Source organism: Rhea pennata, chromosome 3, assembly GCF_028389875.1.
Source record: "Rhea pennata isolate bPtePen1 chromosome 3, bPtePen1.pri, whole genome shotgun sequence".
Classification (NCBI taxonomy): Eukaryota; Metazoa; Chordata; class Aves; order Rheiformes; family Rheidae; genus Rhea; species Rhea pennata.
The window spans coordinates 58,122,580-58,143,937 of NC_084665.1; the positions used below are offsets into that span (position 1 = coordinate 58,122,580).

The 21,358-nt window shown below is 40.4% G+C and overlaps 1 protein-coding gene across 2 annotated transcripts; it reads left to right on the plus strand.

The window, feature by feature from the left end:
• The first annotated feature begins 239 nt into the window (after window positions 1–239).
• Window positions 240–19,395, plus strand: AKAP12 (A-kinase anchoring protein 12). 2 transcript variants are annotated; one of them, XM_062572379.1, is made up of 4 exons: window positions 240–462; window positions 9,366–13,216; window positions 13,996–16,017; window positions 16,687–19,395. In XM_062572379.1, exons 1-4 carry the CDS (start codon window positions 438–440, stop codon window positions 16,693–16,695), a joined length of 5,907 nt encoding a protein of 1,968 aa, XP_062428363.1. In that variant the 5' UTR covers window positions 240–437; the 3' UTR covers window positions 16,696–19,395. The 2 variants fall into 2 exon arrangements, with proteins under 2 accessions (XP_062428363.1, XP_062428364.1); XM_062572380.1 differs by having other exon boundaries at window positions 13,996–15,618.
• The last annotated feature ends 1,963 nt before the right edge of the window (window positions 19,396–21,358 follow it).

Here is a 21,358-nt window from a genome sequence, read left to right on the forward strand (position 1 = left end):
AGTAAAAGTTGAAAGGGTTTAGTACTTTAAAGTAGAACTAGTGTAATTTCTGGCAGAGAAATGATGGAAAGAGAATAGTTAACTTGTATTTCTGCAGCCTGGGGACAGTCCCAGCGCCTCGGTGTGAGGTCTGCTAGCCAGCAATTGGCGCTGGCGAGGCGAGGGGAGGGCTTCCCTCCTTAAAGAGCATCACGTGCGCCCCAAAGTTGCCTTTTGCTCCCTTGGTTGTGCAGCGAGCCGCTGAGGAGGGACCGGTCGAGCCCGAGCGCCCGAGGCTGCGGAAGCCCAGCCGCAGTGCGCAGGGGCGGGCTGCGCGCCCCTGGCATCGCCAGAGGCTCTTGGCTCGCGCTCGTCACTGAGGCTGCTCACGGCAGAAATAAATATACGGAGCCTCACACTGTGAGAAGGAAGTTTCTTATTAATAGTGTAATTTAAAAATGCTGGGGACCATAACAATCACGGGTAAGGCAGCGCGGCGTTGTTCGAACGCAAGCACGTGCGTTTTGGCACTCGGCTGACTAGCGCCTGCGTTTGCGTGTGTGACATCTGGGGACTTTCTGCTGCAGCCGGTTTATTACTTAGCAGGGCGGTGGGGAGGCGAGGGAGCGGCAGGCCGGGCTGTGCATGCTGGAATGCGCCTTTCGCTCTCCAAAGTATTGTTTCACTTAGGACAGGTTTCCTGCTGGTGTGCTCGGAGTTACAAGCTCCGTCTTCTGTAGAGCCCAAGCACTCCGCTGCGTGCTGTATCAAAACCCGAACCGCAGGTTGTTGAGATTTTGAAATTCCTTGTCACTTCTCGTTAGATATTTGACATGGTATTTGTAATCCAAGTCTTATAAATTTGAAGAAGGCGGTACTTTTTCTTTTTTTTTTTTTTTTTGAAGTGCCAGCGTATAGCTTAGTAGCTGGGAAAAACGCAACAACAGTGGCCACGCTGATTATGCTATCGTATGTTAATCCAGAGATAATGCAAGACAGTATCTTTCGAGCTAAACTTAAGTGAAATTGTAAGAGAACTAGAAGTGGGCATCATTTAGAAGCTGTAAAAGAAGTATTTGCCTGAGAGAAATGAAGCTGTTACTCTAAAACTGTTGTCATTATAATGAAGCACAGCACGCGTGCATGTGTGTGTGTCTCGGGAGAATCCCAGCCTGCGATATCAAAAATTGAATGCTATATCCACTGAACTCTCTGCATTTTGTTTAAGAAAGTGGCAGATGAGCCATGGAAGTATGAGAGCTGGCACCCTAAACTAACTGGGCTTTCTGGAAAGATAATAATATTGAGGGGAGCTGAGAATTAAAGAAAACCTTATCTTGCACTACTGTTTTTGCACAGAGATGTGTCTTTTTGTGTAAGATAAAGTGGCAATACAAAATTAAAAAAAAGTATAAATATATTTCCTAAAGATAATTAATTTCCTCATGGAATTTCCCTTGAATTGATGTGTGTCTTTAGCAAGCTGCTAATTCTTTTTTATTTCACTATATTAATAATTGTTTATTTGCTCTTTTTTTATAATTTGCTGGAGCTAGTGAATATATTCAACCAATACAGGGTTTATTCCTGCAAAATACTTTATTGTTACAATACACATCAACAACAAAGCCTGTAGAAGTCCAGCTCTGTTAAGAGCTGACCCTAGGGAAGACTGTACATGATTTGAATCAGTTAGTAGGGGAGGAGATATCCTACTGCTGTTTACAATAGGGTTTTCATGAAACTCAATGTTTAATGAGCTTATCACATGCTGAGTCTTTTTCCTCAAGAGTTCTCTATTTTTTTTATTTCCTTTTATTGTTGGTAATTAAAGGTTAATCTGCTTTTCTAAAGCAATCTTTTTACAGAGTTTCACAGTTTGCTATTTTGAGGTTTTTCTTATTTAATAAATCTTCTAGAAACTTGAATTTTCTCTGTAGCATGGTTGCTTCTATGTTACATTTTGCAAGAACTGCATCTGGCTCATAGTACAAGTTACCATTTCTTTGAAGGGACACAGCACGTCTCTATTGATATGCAGAAGTACATTAAGCTATCGTTTGTCTAATTAGTGTAGACACAGCTCAGTCTTCTTTGTAGTGAGTTCGTCTGTGATGTTAATATGTTATTCTTCATGCAGATGTTTTGACAAAGAAAATTTTCAATCTGTTGCTCATTGTGCATTTTTAATTAATCATTCTCAAAAATGTCCTAACAATTCCTACACTATATTGCTGCGTCTCTTCCTTGTTTCTAGTGGAGCAGATATTTTCTCAAATACCAGAGTACTAACTACTGTTACATTTGTCTTATACTTAGTCAATATATTTTATTTTAAAAAGCAAAACAAAGTCACTGAACGTGAGACACGGGCAGTATGGAAAACCGTGAAATTTCATAAATATTTGTAGCATGCTGGTTTGGTTGACAAGCAGAACAGCTGGGCTGGTTTAAGAACAGTTTATTATTGTGAGTTAATTTAATGAAGAATCTTTAAATACAGTAACTGCATATCCAAGCCATGGTTAATGGACCTTTACTTAAAGAAAAAGAAAAAGAAAAACTCCACAATTCTGAAGGAACTTAAATACTGTTTTTTGAACTTAAGTGCTGGTTTTGTGAAACACTGAACTGAAAGAAGCAGTATTTCTAAAAATTTGTATTAATGGAGTATATAACTTCCCATGTGGGAATATGATAAGTTGATGTCTAGGTTTGAGCAGGCAAGTACAGCTAAAGCATAAACTTCTAAAAATAAAGTGTTTATGAGAGAATGTTAGAGCATCACATCAGAAATGATTGTGTGTTTTTTTTTTTTTTAAGTTATTTTCATTTGAGGTTATATACAGAGTCCTCTTCTGGGGATATTGCTCTTGCTTTTTCAAGGCATTTCACACATGAAAAATTACAGCTATGTTGCAACTTTTTCCTTTTCCCCCCTTTTTAAAAACAGACGCAGAAGTATGTAAAATTTTAATACTTAACTGTTCGGTTGCCACCCAAGTACCAGAGAACTGAAGACTGAACTTACTGGTATTTGTTTCTAAAGCTCTAAAAGAAGAGCATGATTAGAAGGGTCATGAATTGCATGAATGCATTGTGAAATTTAGTGTTTAAAATCTCTGTAAATCTCCCTTATTATTTAAGCATTCTTAAAGACACTCCTCCCCATAATAAGCTCAGCAAGTCAGTCCTTAGAAATAATGAAGTGAATGGAACGATGAAGAAAGTAGTATGTGCTTTCCATGAAAGATAGATTTGTACACTGAGGTGGAAATGCAAATATGATCAGTAGTAGAGATGGGAAGCAGGAACTCGTGAAGTATTGTCAGGAAGCAGTAGTGCTGCAGCCTTTAGCATATTCAAGCATTTAATTAAAAAAAAAAAAAGTTTGTTAAGAGGGTAACACCTGGACATATTTCCATTTTATGTTTTACTACAGAGTGTGTTATTTGATAGGGTTTTTGTTTGTTTTACTAAAACCGGCCTCCTGAAATTTGAAGTCAGATGGATCAGAATTTGCAGTATAATAGCCAATTCTTACACTCTACAATGGAAAGCTAAATGCACAGCTTGCATTTATGTTTGCTAAAATATTCACATTCACTAAATCCCAAGTAGTTACTTCATTCTAATAAATCTGTTTAGGAGTGAGGTGTCATAGATGTTGTCATTTAAAATGTTTTGGGTTTTAATTACTACTACTACTACTATGATTTTATGTGTTTATGGCCCTTCTTCTCTTTGTATGTTTCCATAATAATTAGAGGAATTGTGCAGTTATGGAAAATGCATTTAACTAATAAAAGCTTGATATTAAACTGTCACCATCATGGGCACTTTGTTCAAATCCAATCTTTAAATTGCATTTGTGTGTTTCGCTGTCATGTGAGTTTTAGAGCAGTAGATGTTCCTTCCAAGTCATATTTTGGCAAATCTAGCTGCAATGGAGGCAAATGATTCTAAAATGCCCTTCAGCTTTATGGCTATTTCCTATTTCACTTACACTCCTGGAAATCTACTGAGAGTATTGTATATGTGACTAACAGCACGATTTGGCCCTGAATATTTAAACCTGGAATAAATGAAAACAAAATAAAAAACCCCTCCGGAGTCTTTCAGTGGTCAGTAGAGTTTGAAACATGGGGAACAGGGTGTGTATGACATACATCTGATAGATTTAGAATGTAGGGAATTTATGGAAAAAATCCAGCACAGTGCTGCAAATCCTTGGGGGGAAAAGTCAACCAGCTCCAGATGTTGACATGGTTGACTGCAAGCACATGAAGTGCTGTGCATTTAACTCTTGTGGTCGGAGTTCTTTTTTCCTTCTTGCAGCTTCCAGAGGAGGAACGCATTTGCACTTCTAGGAACAGATGTGTTGGTGGTGGCAGTTAAGTTACATCGCTGGCAGTGTCAATCAGGTTACTAAAAGTGTTAATAATTAATTTCATTTTAATGAGATGTGATAGGAATTCGGCCAATTTGAAAATATTAATATTCCAACATCTGATGAGTACCTGCATCCTTCTGATAAAATGGAAATAAATTCTTACCTATGGACTAAGCTACCTGCAAAACTATGAAGTCAGGCACTTCTGATTCCTTAAGGCCTTCGAGTGTCACATGTTTCTTTCAGAATAAAATGGAATGTTTGTAGTTATTAAAGCACAAACTGCATGTTGATTCAATTAAAAATACTTGAAAGCTATCTGGTACATGAAACAGTTAAAATAGAATTTCAGTGGATTTAAATAATAAAGTGGATCGATTTTATGGTCCACTGTGATTTTATCATTGCCTCTGGAGATATCTTTATGGTGTTTTTTGCCTTGACTAGCCCATAGTGGGTGAAGTATAGCCTTACCCAGGGCAGACCCAAGAAATTGTATTCCTAACAGTGTTTCACTAAGCAGTTTTCTGGGAGATATTTTGAAAGGATCTCCTGTGTTTCTTAAAGATGCTTTTAAGTTCTGTAAATTTACTCACACAGTGTTAGTTGTCTTGCCAAAAGATCTGTGGTAATGACATGCTACAATACTCTGAACAATACCTTGTGTAAATAACGCTCAAAGCTTTCTAAGTGGAGTTACTCATTGTTTGCTTTGCATTCAAAACCGTCTGCACTAACAATGTTTAGGCACCAAGAATGTCATTAATAAAAATGTCATTAAAGAATCCAACTGCTAAGTATAACGTTCAGCATATACAGTTGACTTCTTAGGTCCTCTGTTTCTTTTGTGCCCACAAAGTATAAAAATGCTATTTGAGGGTATTTCTTGTAAAAGCATAACTTTGATATGTATCATACGGCAGGCCTGTCACAAAACAGTGGTAGCCTCTTGCCAGCTGGCAGCATACATGAAAAATTTCCTGAATGGCATCTCATGCTTCAGTTGCCGTGGAGGGGCATCAGAAATGGATTGTGAATGCCAATAGAGTAATTTTAAGTGTGATAGAAAGAAGTGGACAAAGTAGAGGCTGGGGACAGCAGTAGCGTGTTGCTTACCAGCTGACATCCAAGCTTTATGTTTCCTTGGGCCTGAAATACCTTGTGGCAGGGTTAATGCTTTTTGTTGAGGAGTGATAGGGGCAGTACCTGGCTAAGCGTGCAGGCACAGCCACCGTGTGCGCTGTGAGGGAGTGACGGAGGTGAGCAGTGTGTAGCGTGGTTGTAGCTTTCCATCCAAAAGACAGACTGGTATTAAAGTGTGTGTTCAGTCAATAAATTTTTTGTGTTACATACCTTCCTTTTTGCAACTTATTTAATGAAGTGTTCCGAGGTAGCATGATTGACTCGCAAGGAAGATCTAATTACTGTATACTTGACTCTACAGGTTTTGAAAGCATTTTACTAAGCCTGCAAATTTATGTATTCTCTTTTTAATTTTATGATCCCAGTAGTTATCTTAAACACCTATACTTGAAGCTTTTGTAATGATACAATTCTTTTTAGTTTTAAAGCATTTTACTGATACTGAGTCTGTCTTAGAATGTTACAGAATACATCAGTTTATAAATACAATAAGCAAAAATCTTTTGAATGGTTATCATGAATGAATGAATGAGATCCTTTATAAATTAGTCCTTTGCCTTATCTCTTGCTTTGAAAATAGAAGTACCTTACCAATTCATATTCTGTTCCATGTCTGTCTTACCATAAACATGTTTACTTGTAAATCCCTGAAACTCCTTTTAAACACATAATTTATGTTCTAATTAAAATTGTGTGTTCTAATGAAAAGAAAAAACTAAAAATTTTAAGAAATTCAGCCTCAACTGCAACTATAAACTTCCTATATTTTTTGAAACCTTAAATTTTCAGAGTGGTAAGCATGCATTTCCAGGGCATGTTTGCAAGAGCTCAGAGGGACCCTTGGAAGGAGGTCTCTGGCAGTTCAGCAGGTGCCTGCAATGAGCGATGAATCCCTTCTGCCTCTTCCTCCACTCCTATAGCCTTCTCACTTCTGCACTTTCCCACTTCTGCTCAGCATTCCCAGCTTGCTCTCAGCTCCTTTTTTTCCTGTCTACCTGTATCTGAGTCATGTCAGATAGACACAGATAATTCCAAATGACTGAGAATAAGCACAAGGGTATTAATGCTGGATTCAGGAAGAACAGAAAGGACACTCTATAGATCTTGCTTCCACAAGAAATGTTAAGAGGCTTGGCTCATGAACAAAATTGATATTTAAGACTATATGATCAATGTTTAATTTCATAGCTGGATCAGGGGGAAAAAAAAACTAGTGACACAGAGAAAGGAAAGAAAGTTCCCATTCTCCACCAAGAAGAAAGAAATGTAAATATTTTCCACCCAAAAATGATATGCTATATTGACAGCAATACTTACGAGTTGTCTTGTGGTAGATACCTCATGTAATAAGTATGGAGAGTATATACATAGAGAGTATATTTGTAGATCTAAAGTATCTGTCACTAAACAATTATAAAATATTTGGGATGTATCTTAGTGTTTGAACTTACAATTTTGTGAAATCCTATTAAGCTGTAATAAGCTTTTGGTTAAATTGATACAGTTTGATGTAAATGACAATGATCTTCTTTCTGGATCTAGAATAAATGAACACAAGTACAAAAGTGGTTCCTTGGTGTTATCCTTATGTCTTCTCAGCATGCAACTGCATAGTACTTGATTCATAAAGGCCCAAATAATTTCAGTAATACAAGATAAACCTGTCAGTTTTTCTTTGGTAACCATCTTAAAATGAAAAGTGAGTTCAAATGTGTTATTGCTGCTTCTAGCTGTCCTTACAACCTTATTTCCCCTCCTCAGCCTACCACTGACTGATATATTCTTAAAAAGAGTTTTGGGTTTTTTTTTTTTTTTTTTTTTTTTTTTTTTTTTGTGGAGTATCCTGAAGTTTACCTGAAATATATTACCAATGGAGTAATATTCCTGGATTCTTCAAAAAGATTTCTTTTTCTTCTTCTTCTGCTCCCTCACAAATTACATGAGTCATTGTTTTAAAATGTTCAGGGAGCTAGGGTGGTTGTCAGAGGTCAGACTCCTAAGTGAACTAGGAGTTCATAATTAAAGTACTTTAAACTATGAGAGATAAACTACAAACTAGAAAAATAAACTATTTTTTTCTTTATAAAAATACAAAGCTTACTTGTGTCAGTTGATAAATAACAGTCAGTAGGCTGCTGATTGGGTCTATAAGCAAGATTGGCCCTCTACATTGCTATTAGAAGCTACTATATTTGTAAATGTAGTTTTGCTTCTTGTTGATGGGCATTGCAGTCAGATGTGGAGTGCACTGTCCGAGCACTGATAAAGATGCAGCCCTTCCCAAAGGGGATGTGCGCAGGCAGAACCAGAGCGGAGCTATGGGCTGGAGGGGACCTCTGGAGGCCAGCTGGACTGGCCCTGTGCAAAACAGGACCAGCTTCAGACTTAGATCCAGTTCCAGAGTGGGATCAAATGAAAACTAAAATCTAAATCACTTCTGAAAGCTGTCTCCTACATGCCCTTGTACAGTGCTCAAAGTAGCACTTGTATAACTTAAAGAAAGGACCAGTACTTTCTCCAAAGACATTGCTGCTTAACTTGGGCCTTTTTCATTTGCATCTCCCTCATATTCCAACAAGTCCTGTGAGGCAGAGCTTTTCAGTGTCTCGAATGAACTGCAGATTTAATCTTTATACACTGTTTTGTTCTTTATCAGATATGTTCATCACACTTATAATAATTCAGATTATAAGCAACTGGAATTTTATCTTCTCATCTTTTGCAGGACATCCTTGTTCTTCCCCATCTTTTTGCCTCCAAAGATCCATTTAAAGCTATTGAATAAAAATTTAGGCCTACGATAACTTTGCATTTTTTTAATAATACTTAATACTTACTTGTTTGGGGTATGGGAAGCTTGCAGTTTTGTGCTGTAAACTGGATGTGTGCTAGCTTCTTAGCTGATGCATTTCAGGGGGGTTACGTTGTATGCCAGCCTGTGAACTTAGGCAGCTCATGGCTAGGAGTGATAATACTTAAATTATCTCAGCAAGACTGTCAAGGTGGCTGCCAGTGTCCTGAGGAAGAACTTAAAACAACACTCAAGAAAGGGGCAAGGCAAAAATAGACTTGTGAGGAGTAAATTCTACCTGCTTACACATTAACAACCTCATTAATTTTAAGGGATATGGAATTGCTGTGAGTGAGGTTTCTGTCTGGCCATAATGGTCATGGTATGGTAGAGATCCAAGTTTCCTGATTTTAAAATAAATACATGGTATTGTAACTGCTTTGGAGTTTGCAAGTTTTCAGAAAAATAGGAAATCTCCCATAAACCTTATCACATCTTACCATTCTTTTGAGACAGAGTTGAATAATGAGCTCTGCTTTTCTTGTCATCATTTTAGATCAACACATTTTTAAAATTCTCTCCTTCCTTAAAAGCCTCCCTCTGCATCAAAAGGATATGAAACATCAGCTTTAGAAATAATTACATATGTTGTTTTATGAATTCTTCGATATATGATAGGATAGAAATGAACACTTTTTCTCACATCAAGTTTTAGTACCATTTTATCTTACAGTCCAAAAATCCCACCAAACCCCCAACAGAGGATGAGAAAGAATGAGAGAATATATGCTCTAAATGTGCATTTGCAGGTAAGTTTTGAAAAGGAACATGGACTGATCTGAGAAAGAAAAGGAATTATAGTAAACTAAAGTAAGCTTAAAACTAGACCTTTTAAAATGGTAATTGTAGTGCATGGAAGAGGAACACAGGTAATAGAATTTACATGGCTGGGAAATGTTGAATAAGAATGAAAATAAATACATGCGTACAGGTAGAAAGTAACAGGTAATTGAAAATGCAAGGAAACTAATGGCTTTTTTTTTTTCTTTTTTTTAACAGTTGGACAAACAGAGCAGTCCAGTGCAGCTTCGCAGGAAGAGGCCATAACCATGGAGACAAGTCCTTCTGACTCAAGCACCAAGGATGGTGTAGATGATGAAAAAGAGGATCCTCATATATCTAAACAGTTACCATCTTTGGAAGAAGATGCAGAAGGTCTTGACCAAGCACCTGAGCCGCAGTCTTATGATCTGGGATTTAAAAAGGTTTTTAAATTTGTTGGATTCAGATTCACAGTTAAGAAGGAAAAAAACGGAAAATCAGAACCAGTTCAACTGCTTACTGTAAAAAAGGAAATGGAAGGCACTGAAGGAGCTGTTGATCAAAGCGAAGTCAGCCCAGAGGAAATACCGGTGCCTGAAGATGCCCTCTCTGCAGAAGACAACACGAAAGACACAACCAAAAATGAAACCCCAGAAGATGAATCTCCCAAAACATCAGAAGCAAAGGACCTGTGTTCTCAGTCAGCTGCCTTAGCTGCTGATACTGCGTCACCATTACGAAAATTTTTTTCTCAGGGATGGACTGGATTTAGGAAAAAGAAGAGTTTTAGGAAGCCTAAAGAAGAGGAACTGCAGTCTCCTAAGAAAGAAGAGGACCAAGAAAAAGAGGAGGCAATATTAACAGCTGAAGTCACTGAAAAGGAAGAGAAATCTGAGGACAAGAGTCAAGATCAAGAGAAGAATGTGACAGCAGTAACTGTTGAAACTCATGAGAAGGAGCAAACTGAAGATGAAAAGCAGGAACCAGAAAAGACTGTGGCAGCCATAACAGTTGAAGCAAGTAAGAAAGAAGAGCTAACCAAACATGAGAGGCAGGAATACAATGAGGTTATAGGAGCAACAGTTGTTAAAGTGAGTGTGAAGGAAGAAAAAGCTGAAGATCAAGAAAAGAAGTTAGTGGAAAGCTCAGAAGATCTAAGTAAAAGGGGAGAAAAAACTGAAGGAGAAAAAGGAAGTGAGACGACAGAGATAACATATACCACTGACGCTGTTTTTAGTGATATCGCTGAGAGTGCAAGTGGAGAATTAAAAACATCCTCAGAAGTTTTATCTGTAGAAGAAAAACTGGAATCAACAGAGAAGTGTGAAATAGATGACACAGCTGAAATGTCCTCTGGAGAGAAACTTGAAGCAAGATCTTTATTGACAACTGAAAGTTCAGGTGAAGAGTTGAAAAAATCAGAAGGAAGAATAGGAAGTAAACCTGAATCCTTAGCTCCACTGGAGGAAGAAACAACCGATGAAAAAACACAGAAACCAGAACCAGTAATTTCACCTGCAACAGAAGACCTCACTGGAAAACTGGAGACAGCAGGAGAAGCTCATGACACAACCACAGAAAAGAAAACAAGCAAAGCGCACAAGACAGAACTGACTCTGGGTGCTCCTGGAATTAAGTCCTCTTCCACTTCTGAACATTCATTTGACACAGAGGATGACCAACAGTCAGCCAAACCCGTTGATGAAGGTCTCCAGGGCCAAACTGGCATAATTATAACTGATAATACCAAATCAACTGAAACAACTACAGAAATAACTCCCGATGAGGCAACTGAACAGAGACCTCCAGAAGGTATCACAACTGAAGCTGAACTTCTGTCTTCTCAAGAAAAAAATAAACTACAGGGCAGCCCTTTAAAGAAACTCTTCACAGGTACTGGATTAAAAAAACTCTCTGGAAAGAAACATAAAGGAAGGAGAGAGGAATCTAAGTTAGGAGAGCAGGGTGAACAAATTCAGCACTTATCAGATTCCCCAGATAGCCCAGAAGAACAAAAGGCAGAGAGTTCTGCTTCTTCTCCTGAGGAGTTAAATGAGATTCTGTCTTTGGAAAAATCTGCAGATGGGATGCAGGTCACTGAAAATGAAGATGCTGCAATTTCAGATATGGAGAGAAAAAGAGAAAGTGTTACACCCTGGGCATCATTTAAAAAGATGGTGACTCCCAAGAAACGTGTCAGAAGACCTTCTGAAAGTGATAAAGAAGAAGAAATTGATAGGACAAAAAGTGCTGCAGTGTCTACAACTGAAAATGCAGTTGATGAAAATCAGGGAGAAGTAAAAGAAAATGGGATGGACCAGAAACAAGAGAAAGTCACTGAAGAGCCCAAAAGAAAGGTTGACACCTCTGTGTCTTGGGAAGCTTTTATATGTGTAGGCTCTTCAAAGAAAAGAGCCAGGAAATCATCATCATCTGATGAAGAAGCTGAACATAAGCTTGGTCAAGAAGGCCAAAGAATAGAAGAATCTGGACAGAGCAAAGAAACAGCAACAGATACAGTTTTTACTAGCTCTCAGGAAAGTGATCAAGGACAAGGGAATTCATCTCCTGAACAAGCTGGAAGCCCATCTGAAGGTGAAGGCATTTCAACATGGGAATCATTTAAAAGACTAGTCACTCCAAGAAGAAAATCCAAAACCAGAATGGAAGAGAGAACTGAAGACTCTGTCATGGGATCTAGCCTGGAGCACTCAACATCAGATGGTGAGCCTGGAAAAGATGAATCATGGGTTCCATTTAGAAAACTGATGCCTGGCCGTAGGAAGAAAAAGTCAGATGGGAAACTAGAACCAACACTTCTTAAACAAGCAAGAGAAGACATGGCAGAAACAACTGAAGAAGATTCTGATGTTCCAGCTGTTGTTCCTTTATCTGAATATGAAGCAGCAGAACAAGAGAAAATTGAAGCCCAGCAAGCAAAAGATGCTGAAGCTATAAGAGAACAAACCTCAGAGAAAGAAAGGGAAGAAAAACTAGAAGAGACCTTAAGAACTGAACATGCTAGTGAAGGGCTTGTACATGCAGTTAGTGTTACTGTTGTGGAAGGAGAAAGGGCAGTTACCAGTATTGAAGAAAGATCACCGTCTTGGATATCTGCTGCTGTGACAGAGTGCATTGAGCAGTTAAAAGAAGAGGAAGAGAAAGAAACTAAGAAAACATTTGAATCAGAAGCTGTTGTAGAAAAAGCGGTGGTGGTTGCTAAGACTGTGCCAGAGATGAGAAAGGATACAAGTGATGACACGACAGCAAGTGAGCAAGAGCTAACCTCAGAAGCAGTGACAGCTCTGGAGGAGACAACAGAGGCTTACTGTGCCGAAGAAACAATGGAAGTATCCTTTGCTGAGGAAACAACTGAGATGGTTTCTGCTGTTTCACGGTTGTCAGAAACCCCTGATACTACAGAAGAAGTTACACCTGTACAGGAAGTAGAGGCTACTGAGCAAAACTTGAGAGAATTAGAGAGACAGACACAAGAAGTTCTTCAGGAAGTTGCTAAAAGAGTAAGGTCATCGGATGCAGCACAGCTGGTGAGTGAAAGAACCATGACGTCAACTGTAACTGAGACAGTGCAAGAAATTGAGTCAGAAATGAAAGACGATGCTAAAGGTGTGGAATTGGTAGGTCAGGAAACTCCTTTGCTTGAACAGTCCTTGAAAACAGGAGGACACAAGGAGGATGACATCGAAGCCCTAGGAAGTGCAAGAAGCATTCAGGGCAAAAATGGAAGTGAAGAAGGAGTGCTACACGAAGGTTCAGAGAGAAGTGAAATATCTGCTGCAATGGAAGAGAACACAGAAGGACTTAAAAATGTAGATACATTGAGAGATGAAAGCCAGTCACAGATGCATGAAGAAGGAGTTGAAGAAGACCATGAGGAAGCACCTGAATTGCAGAGGACAGCAGAAGAACCTTCATCAAAAGACAAAGACTTTGATAGCAGTAAAATGGTGACTTCCAAGGAAGAGCCCATAGTAAAGCAGGAGTCCTCAGAAAAAGACAAACTACCCTTAACAGAGCTAGCAGGAGACGAGATGAAAGATGAACATGTTTCAGGAGTGGAGACTGCAGTAAGTATTATATAAAACACAAAGGTTGATCTGTCTCAGAAAAATTCAGCAAATGTTAGACATCATAGCTAATTCAGAAAGCTAGTTCAGAAGCAGGCTGTAACAAAATCATTGTCAAGGACCTTCTGTTTATAGAGTGATGGAATTGAAGTTTCTTACAGTGAGACAGATTCAAAAATATCCAGAAGCAGCTACCACTGAGGCTTCTGTGCAGAGTGAGGTGGATGCAGTTCCTACAGTAAGGGGTGGGAGATTGTGTGCTTGAATCTGAAGGTGCAGAAAAATCACCATTAAGGCTTCTGCACAGAGTAATGTTACTGAAGATATTTTAGGAAACAATAGGACGCATATACATGATACCATAAATATCTGATGGAATTTTTAGTCCCAGGCAGACATGCAGTTGTGGCTGAGGTACCCTGCAAAGGTAAGAAATGGCACTACTACCTTCAGCTTTGAAGGTACAGGAGTGGTGGTGGCTAATGTCTCCTATGCTCTTCCTTATCTTCCTACCATCATACTTACTCACTCTTTGGTTCACGTGGTGTCACCTGTACCTTCTTTTAGGCTGTCCTTCATTTCCTGAGCTGCGTGTCCTGAGAAATTATGCACCAATGTGCTGGGATCTTGATGATTTGCTAATCTCAGTGTCCTTGACTCACGCCATTTGTATAACTCTCGCCTTCCTGGTCATTTCTTCTGGTGTTTTTGCATGTAGAATATTCCCAATCACTCTTCACCCATACCCTTCTTCACATTTCTGTTCCCATTCTGCTCAGGTGCAAAACAGAGATGCAGGCGAAGCCTCTGCCTTGGGGCCTGCAGGCGGTGCAGGCACTGCAGCTGAAGTGCCTGTGCAGCTTGAGGACGAGCGTGACACCCCCTGCGAGGGACCAGAGCGCACAGAGGCAGTTGCTGTTGCGGTCCCTGGCACGCTGGCGGGAGAAGAGGCAGCTCCTGCCTTGGACTCACCAGGCCAAGTGTACGCTACAGGAGTTCCTGGTGAGGCAGCTCCCCAGGGAGAGGAAGGCGAGTCTGGGCTCCCTGCAATAAAAAGCACCAAAGTCCCCGCTGCTGAGCTCCCCGGGCAGGAGGGCATACAAGTCTTTGTCCTCACTCCAGAATTAAGTAGCTCCGAAGCAGCTGCAGCATCTGGGCAGAGTGTGAGTGAGGGGACTTGTGTGCAGATCCCTGCAGAAGCCTCTGGGCCCATCTTGGTACACGAATGCCTCGAAAGAAGCACAAGAGAAGTGCTCTCCCTGAGTGATGAGAGGGGAGACAGCCAACTACAAGATGCTGTACTCAAAACTGCAGCCATCTCCCAGCATGAAAATGGAAGAAAGCAAGGTAGCAAAATGGAAGAAGGCATCCTCAGCATGGACTCACCGGGCCCTGTCACTGCAGCCCCCATGCAGCTCGAAGGAGAAAACCTGTCTGCCTTAGCATCAACTGGCTTGCATACCATGGAAAATGGGAGCAGTGTTGTCCTTGCCAGCGCTGCAAACAAAGGCGAAACACCAAGCAGTGGAGTTGCAGAAGAGCTGGTGGAAGCAGAAGAACTTGTAGAAACCTCCAGCAGTGGGCATGTACTGAGGGAAGAAATGGAAAGGGAGCAATTGGTGGAAAGAGCTCAAGGCAGAGGTGACTCTAGCGCACTGGAAGCTGTAAGCAGTGATGAGTGTTCCACACACGCTGTGCAGCCAGAAGTTTTACCTGTGCCAGAGGAAGGCTCTGGTTCAGACTCCGCTGGAGCTGAAAGCTCGGAGGCACCAAGAGTGTCCATGCCAGCACCAGCTGCTGCACTTGAAGATCCTGTCACTGCTGAAACCATGACACTCACTGACTCAGCAGCTGAAACATCAGAGCCCTTGGCAGCCAGGCGTGGGCAAATGGCTCTTGAAGAAGTCCCAGCTGCTGCTGTTGACCATTCAGGCCCTGGGACTGCAGAGCCTGACAGTGCAGAACCATTTCAATCTCAAGCACTTTCTTCTTCTGTGAAGGCAATACCAGAGACGAAGCAAGAGATGCCCCAAGGATTTGCCCCTGAACAAAGTGCTACTCCTTTGAAGAAAAGTCCTTCTCTCACCCACCCTCAGTTGGAGAAGGACACTGTTCAGTCTGTGACTCTGGAGTCTCAGAGTACAAAAATTGTATTGAATGCCATCCAGACAGCTGTTGACAAACTCACAGAGACAGAAGAGACAGCTGCATCTGGATTAGAGCAGCACACTAAATCCATAGGAAAAAGCCAGCCAGATAGCAGTATACCTGAATTTCTGGAAACTATGAATGGGGATCATGAGCTTCCTGTCAAAGAGGAAGAAATACCAAGCAAAGAACAAGAGCTCGAGCAGTCAAGAACAGGGAAACATGCCACATTAGCAGAGTCTGCTGAAAGTCATGTAAGTGTAGAACAAGCAAAAGACGTGCTGTTCATTTCTCATGTGCCTAAAGAAGGGAAAAGTGAGAATTCATTAGAAATTGTGACTAGCCCTCAAGATGCTTCAAGGGAAAGTCCAAGACTTCCGAAGTCAGCAGTAGGAATGGGTACTTCAGAAGATTCAACCAAAGAATCCCTTGATACACATGTAGCAAAATTAAAGGAAAAAGAGGTGGGGCAGATTCTGGAAATTGCAGACCAAAAAACAGGTCAGCAAACACAGGTAGCAAAGAAGGATGAGCAACATCACCAGTTAGTGGAAGATGTGAAAACACAGACACCAGAGGATGTTTGTAGTCATGAAGATGCTCCTTGTCATCATCCACAAAGCCTGAACTCAGTGGCTCCTGAGGCCTCAAATGTAAGCAGCATTTTAGTAAGAGATTTCTTTACCTTTCCAGAATAATTTTGAGGTGTGTACAACTCTTGTCTCTCATTTTTATTTTAAACTAGCCAAAGAGAGATTATGGCTAGCACTGCTCCCTAGTTTGACCCATAATCCTTTTTTTTTTTTTTTAAAAAAAAAAAAGTGCTACTTCTCTTTACTAACTTTCCTGGTCACACAACACTTTTTTTTCTTTTCTGTACAATTACCCCTCACTTTAATGGTCTGTCCCTTCAGCTTGGCCTCTGGCCTGTTAGTTTAAGAATTTTTCTGGAAGGTGGAAATAGTTTCCAGTTTTCTTAGCTATGCAAAACACATGCTATACAAGTGGATGTGACATTTAATCTGCATACATGCCTCTCCTCTAACAAAGCTGATTGGAAATTCAAAAGGGAGTGACTGATGCCTGCCATAGTAAATCAGGAGTGCCTCATTTCCCAACGCTCTTCGAACTTAAGCGAAATCTGAATCAGAAAAGATGATAGGGATAGGTTCTTCTTAGGCTATATATTACTCTTGCTTAATTTTAAGTTGTGTGACCCTCTTCAATTCTGTTTCTGAAAACTGCTTAAGAATGATGATAAGATATTCTTGAGAGAAGAAATTGTCATTAATAAAGCTTTGTTACTGTTTTCTTTCTTTCAGATATGCTAAGCCTCCCTGTGGCATTTGGAGAGATGCCAGTCCTAGAGACCAACTGACAATCCTGTGGCAGAGCCAGGAGCTTTATTCACCACCCCTTATTCTTGGAAGTTAACAGCTGCTCTTTTGAAGACTTCACCTTTTTGTCATTTCTATTAAAAACAATGCCTTTAATGTTGGGTGTATTCACACGTGTGTACCATGCAAAGGTGATTTGCCTTTGCTCAAAATGTACCATTTAGACTGGAGATGTGCAACTAAGTGAAAGGGCAGGCCACTAAAAATTGTGCCACAGTTATTGCCATCCCTTCACTTGAAATATCTCCTGTCTGTCCTGTCTCCTTCAATCCCTTCATTTATACCTGAATCCCCTACCTTCTCTCTGCAGTCTCCCTTAGCGCACTCATTTTCCGTAGCTGCCTTGATATGATCTACCAAGAGGCCGTAAGTGCTGCTTGGCTGAGAGGGATGAAGGGAGAGAACTGAATGACGAGAACATGTGAGACTTCCAGCCAACTAGTACATGTTTCCTTACTGAACAGCAGGAACTGGAACACGCACAAATGCTTGAGCAAGATGCTCAACATTGCTGCCTCTCAGTCCCATTCAGGTAAAAGAATTGCCCTGCAGGCTTTGTCCATCCTTTGGTTGTATTTGTGCAGGCCTGATTTAGTCAGAAGTGACTTCTACAGAGTAGCCTGAGAGGAAATTGAGAATACCCCTTTTCTGTTGTTTCAGACTTCAGGTTTCCAGAACTAGACTGTAATGTGTTGAATATTTATATGTATGTCTTAAACCCAGTTCTGATTTTAATGTATAGGTATGATATTTCTGTACCATTTAGACATACCCTTCAAGGAATTTTGTAGTGTAGCCTGGAGATGAAATGGATACCATTGGAGAGGAAACTGATAACATGTGCTTTCCTATTTATTGTTCCAGGTTTTTGCCTTGTAACCCCCCCCCCCCCCCAAAAAAAAGAAAAAAACTTGGCTGTCATGCTTTGAATATTTATATGTATATCCTAAACCCAATTCTGATTTTAATGTAGACTGACCTGTTGAAAAAGGAGAGCCCTAACTTGTGGCAGATCCACCAACTACCTATACTAAAGTCATTTCAACTTGCAGTCTCCCCAGGTTTCTGAGAACCCTCTAGACTCATCATTCCCTCTGCTGTCTTGCTTTTAGCAACCCCATCTATATCAGAGCCCTCAAATCACATCTTTCTCATCCAAGAGTCAGCTCATTTCTGGTCACTTCCTTATTCAATCCCAAAGTCTTCATTCCACTGACACCACCTACAAAACTTCTGCATACAAGCTTCCTCTCTCCTTAACCCATGCCTGAACTGCTTCCCACCATGACATTTTCTGAATCTTCCCTACTAAAAGCAATTCCCTGTCTTCACTGCTGGAGGAGCAGGAAGGAGGGTAAGGGCTTGGTGATGAATTCTGCCTGGGACTGCAAAGGGTAGAATAGGATTTTGGGGTGCTGAGACCATAAAACTGTTAACATAAGGTGGATGTAAGGTAGGTTGGATTGAGAACAGCTGTAGAACAGAATGAGCCAAGGGATTTAAAGGTAGACAGAAGCCCCAAGGCTGACAGTCCTGGGATGGCTGCCCCCAGCAGTAGTCAGTCTTTTGTTTACATTAAAATCAGACAAAGGGAGTACAAGTCACTACTTTCTGCTCTGATTTCTAAAGTGAAGGTTACAGATCGCATTTTGTGAAACTGATGCCCATCAAGTCGAAAATAGCTTCACTATCCTACCTGTATAGTAATTTATTTTAAAATCAACTTGTAGTGTACAAACGCTCTTGTTATGGTAGGTGCTTGCCTCTCCTCAAGGCTGCACATACAGCAAGCAATTTGACTGATTGCACTGGTGTGATTGCACCATCTGGTGCTGCCCTGTGTGGAAGCATCAAAAGATTTTTCCTTACCTCAGAGCAAATGATATAAATATTTAAAGCCGAACAATGTGGTTTCAAACAATCCAGTCTATCTTTGTCCATCGTTAGTGGCAGCTTTCCCCCTTAGCTTTGGGCAATTCCAACAATCTCTGTCGGTTTCCACAGGTTAAGTTGGCTTGCAAATTAATCGTGCTCTTAATAACACCTCACAAGTGCAAACTTGGCTGAACTTGTACAAATTGTATTCCTATGTACGTTAAGCCATATTGCAATAACTGCAGCAGGTAAAATGAAGTAACAGTAGCATGACCTGTGTAATCCCTATTCTTATGTTTGTAGTTCCAAAGCTGTTAATAATATGTAAAGTTAATTCTCGTCTGAACCTCATTTAAATAAAGCTAGCTTTATCACAATGTACATTGTCTGCTGGTAGTAATTGGACAGGCAAGTGCTTAAACTTGCTTGTGATCTCCATTAATCCAGGGCCTAGGTAAGCAATGCAACAAACGTAACTATAAAACAAATACAAATGCTTCTTGTAACTGACAGCTGACAAAATACTGCACTTGAAACCATGCTAATGGTGCAAGGAACATGTCTCCTCATAAAGATACAGCTTTGTTCCAGTGCATTGCTTTGGCCTCTGAGACTCTCATTTGAGACTGTGACTTCTGGCTTGTGCTTAAAAGCTTGAAGCTTTCTCTAATCCAATGTATTGGGTTACCAAATTTGATTCTGTGTTTTTAAGGTAGACTTTCATTGATTAAATAAAATGCAACTACAAGTTTGTTTTAATGTGTGTATGTGGTTTTTTCTTTTTAGCTTCACCTTGCTTACTGCAAATTACTTTCTGATGGTTGCTTTATCTTCAGAAAGTTAGATTTGCACTTGACAATTCATGTGTTGTGGATTGATTGACATTCAGTTTTTGATGTGACTTAAATAATTACAGAGCTAATCTGCAAATTGGGTGTATGATTCTATAAAACATGTATGTGCTAGTAAGGCACCTTTAGTAAAATCTGAAGAAAAAATTACAGTTAAATTAAAGATGAATAACTATTGGGTGAACCAGAATGAAAAATCTGTCCATCATATCCTTGCCAGTATAATTGAAGCAAAGACACAAATCACCAACATGAAGTTCCACAGAAAAATTGGTGTCTGAAGTGGATTAAGGTTCTCAGGCCACAAACTGAGATCTTCTAGACTTCCGCCTCTTCTTTTATTTAGCTGTGCTTTACCCTTCATGGCACCTGACATAGAGAGGTGCTTGTGATTTATGTTCACAAAACTTGGCCTTTAGAGATGACATTTTTCTAACCATCTGTGTTTATGGCTAAGGATGTTTAGCAGCATTTGTAACTCAAAAGACTTAAACAGGTCCACACCTGAACTCATTCTGTAAAAGCTACATGTTTGCCTTCCTACCTCAGCTGCTAAATCCAGTACCTGCAAATAGTTCCCTGCATTGGTCACAGGAAATGAAGGTGCAACCATCACTTTAAAGACAGAGATGCAATGGGAGATGCCTGTCCCTCCTCTCTCTGTCTTATTGTGTTACTGGGCTCAGCCTGAGGGCAAATGATCTCACAAGAGCCACTGCGATAGATCAGACTACCATCTCCCACCAGATCTTGTGTTTATGGCACACAACTGCCTCTGCAAGGCCTTCTGCAAGGTTTATACGTTTATGCTATCCTGTTGCTAGTTAATATAAAGTTCCTTAAACAAGCATCAAAGTGGCGATTGGAGACCAGGCCTCTTCCTTAGCAGGGAGGCTTATGTGCTGGCTGTTTCTTCTTTTTTGAGACTGTTACTGGAAATAACTTGAGGATCTGGTCTATCAGCTTAAGCTCTGGAAGCAGCTTGTGCTGTTCCATCCAGCATCAGTACCTGGGGGAGGCTGCTAAGCTCACCAAGGAAGCTGTGCAGATCAGGTACAGCTAGTGTCTGCTGGGAGGTTGATGCTGTGCCACAAGCACAGGAGTTCCTGAGAGGACTACTTTTGGGTCTCAAAAGCTGGACATTTGTCACTGAGCCTGCTGCATGGGAGGAAGCAGACGTGAGGAAGGTGAGGACCACAAGGAAGGATGAATGAGGTCTGGGATGAGGAACAATGTGGAATAGATGTTGGGTAGGATTAACAGCACAAGAATGAGAATCCTGATCTGGGGGGCATGGATGAGAGAGCTCTGTGAACACTTTTAGGATGCTGATAACACAGATGCTTGCCCACTGCAATATTGAATCTAATTTAGGGCTGACATCCTTTCTTTTTGGATACTAAGCTTAGTCTTTATGAAAGTAAGAATGAATAATAGCAGTGTAGTAAAGATGCATGGCTGTTCAGCTCCAAAATCCACTTGAAAAATTAGTATTGACTTATTTAAAATAGGAGGAACAAATATTTTTAAGAAGTGTCTCCTGCTTCTCCTTGAAAAATGACATCTGTTTCTCGTGCTTGAAAAATCCACATACCTCAGTCCTTGGTGCTGGGAGTGATGCTGTGCCTAAGTGATGGGAGCAGAAGTCATTTTGAGTGCTGCTCTCCTATATGCCATGGGAGCCTCCTGGGAATGGTCTGCATGTAAAGGACTTGTGCACTAGTTTGACCTAGTCTGTATGATCTATCCTATAGAGATATCCCTGTCTTTCTTGCAAAAGGCACTAGACTAGAAAGGATAATGAGCAAAACACTTTTTCCTCTAAGCAGCTAGAAAGAAGGGATTTTTAAAATATTACAAGGAATTTATAA

Excerpts from the sequence above, each read along its gene's own strand:
- AKAP12 (XM_062572379.1), top strand. The coding sequence starts at position 438 with ATGCTGGGGACCATAACAATCACGG. Across the intron at positions 463-9,365 it reads GGGGACCATAACAATCACGG|TTGGACAAACAGAGCAGTCC; the intron begins GTAAGGCAGCGC and ends TTTTTTTAACAG. Across the intron at positions 13,217-13,995 it reads TTTCAGGAGTGGAGACTGCA|GTGCAAAACAGAGATGCAGG; the intron begins GTAAGTATTATA and ends CATTCTGCTCAG.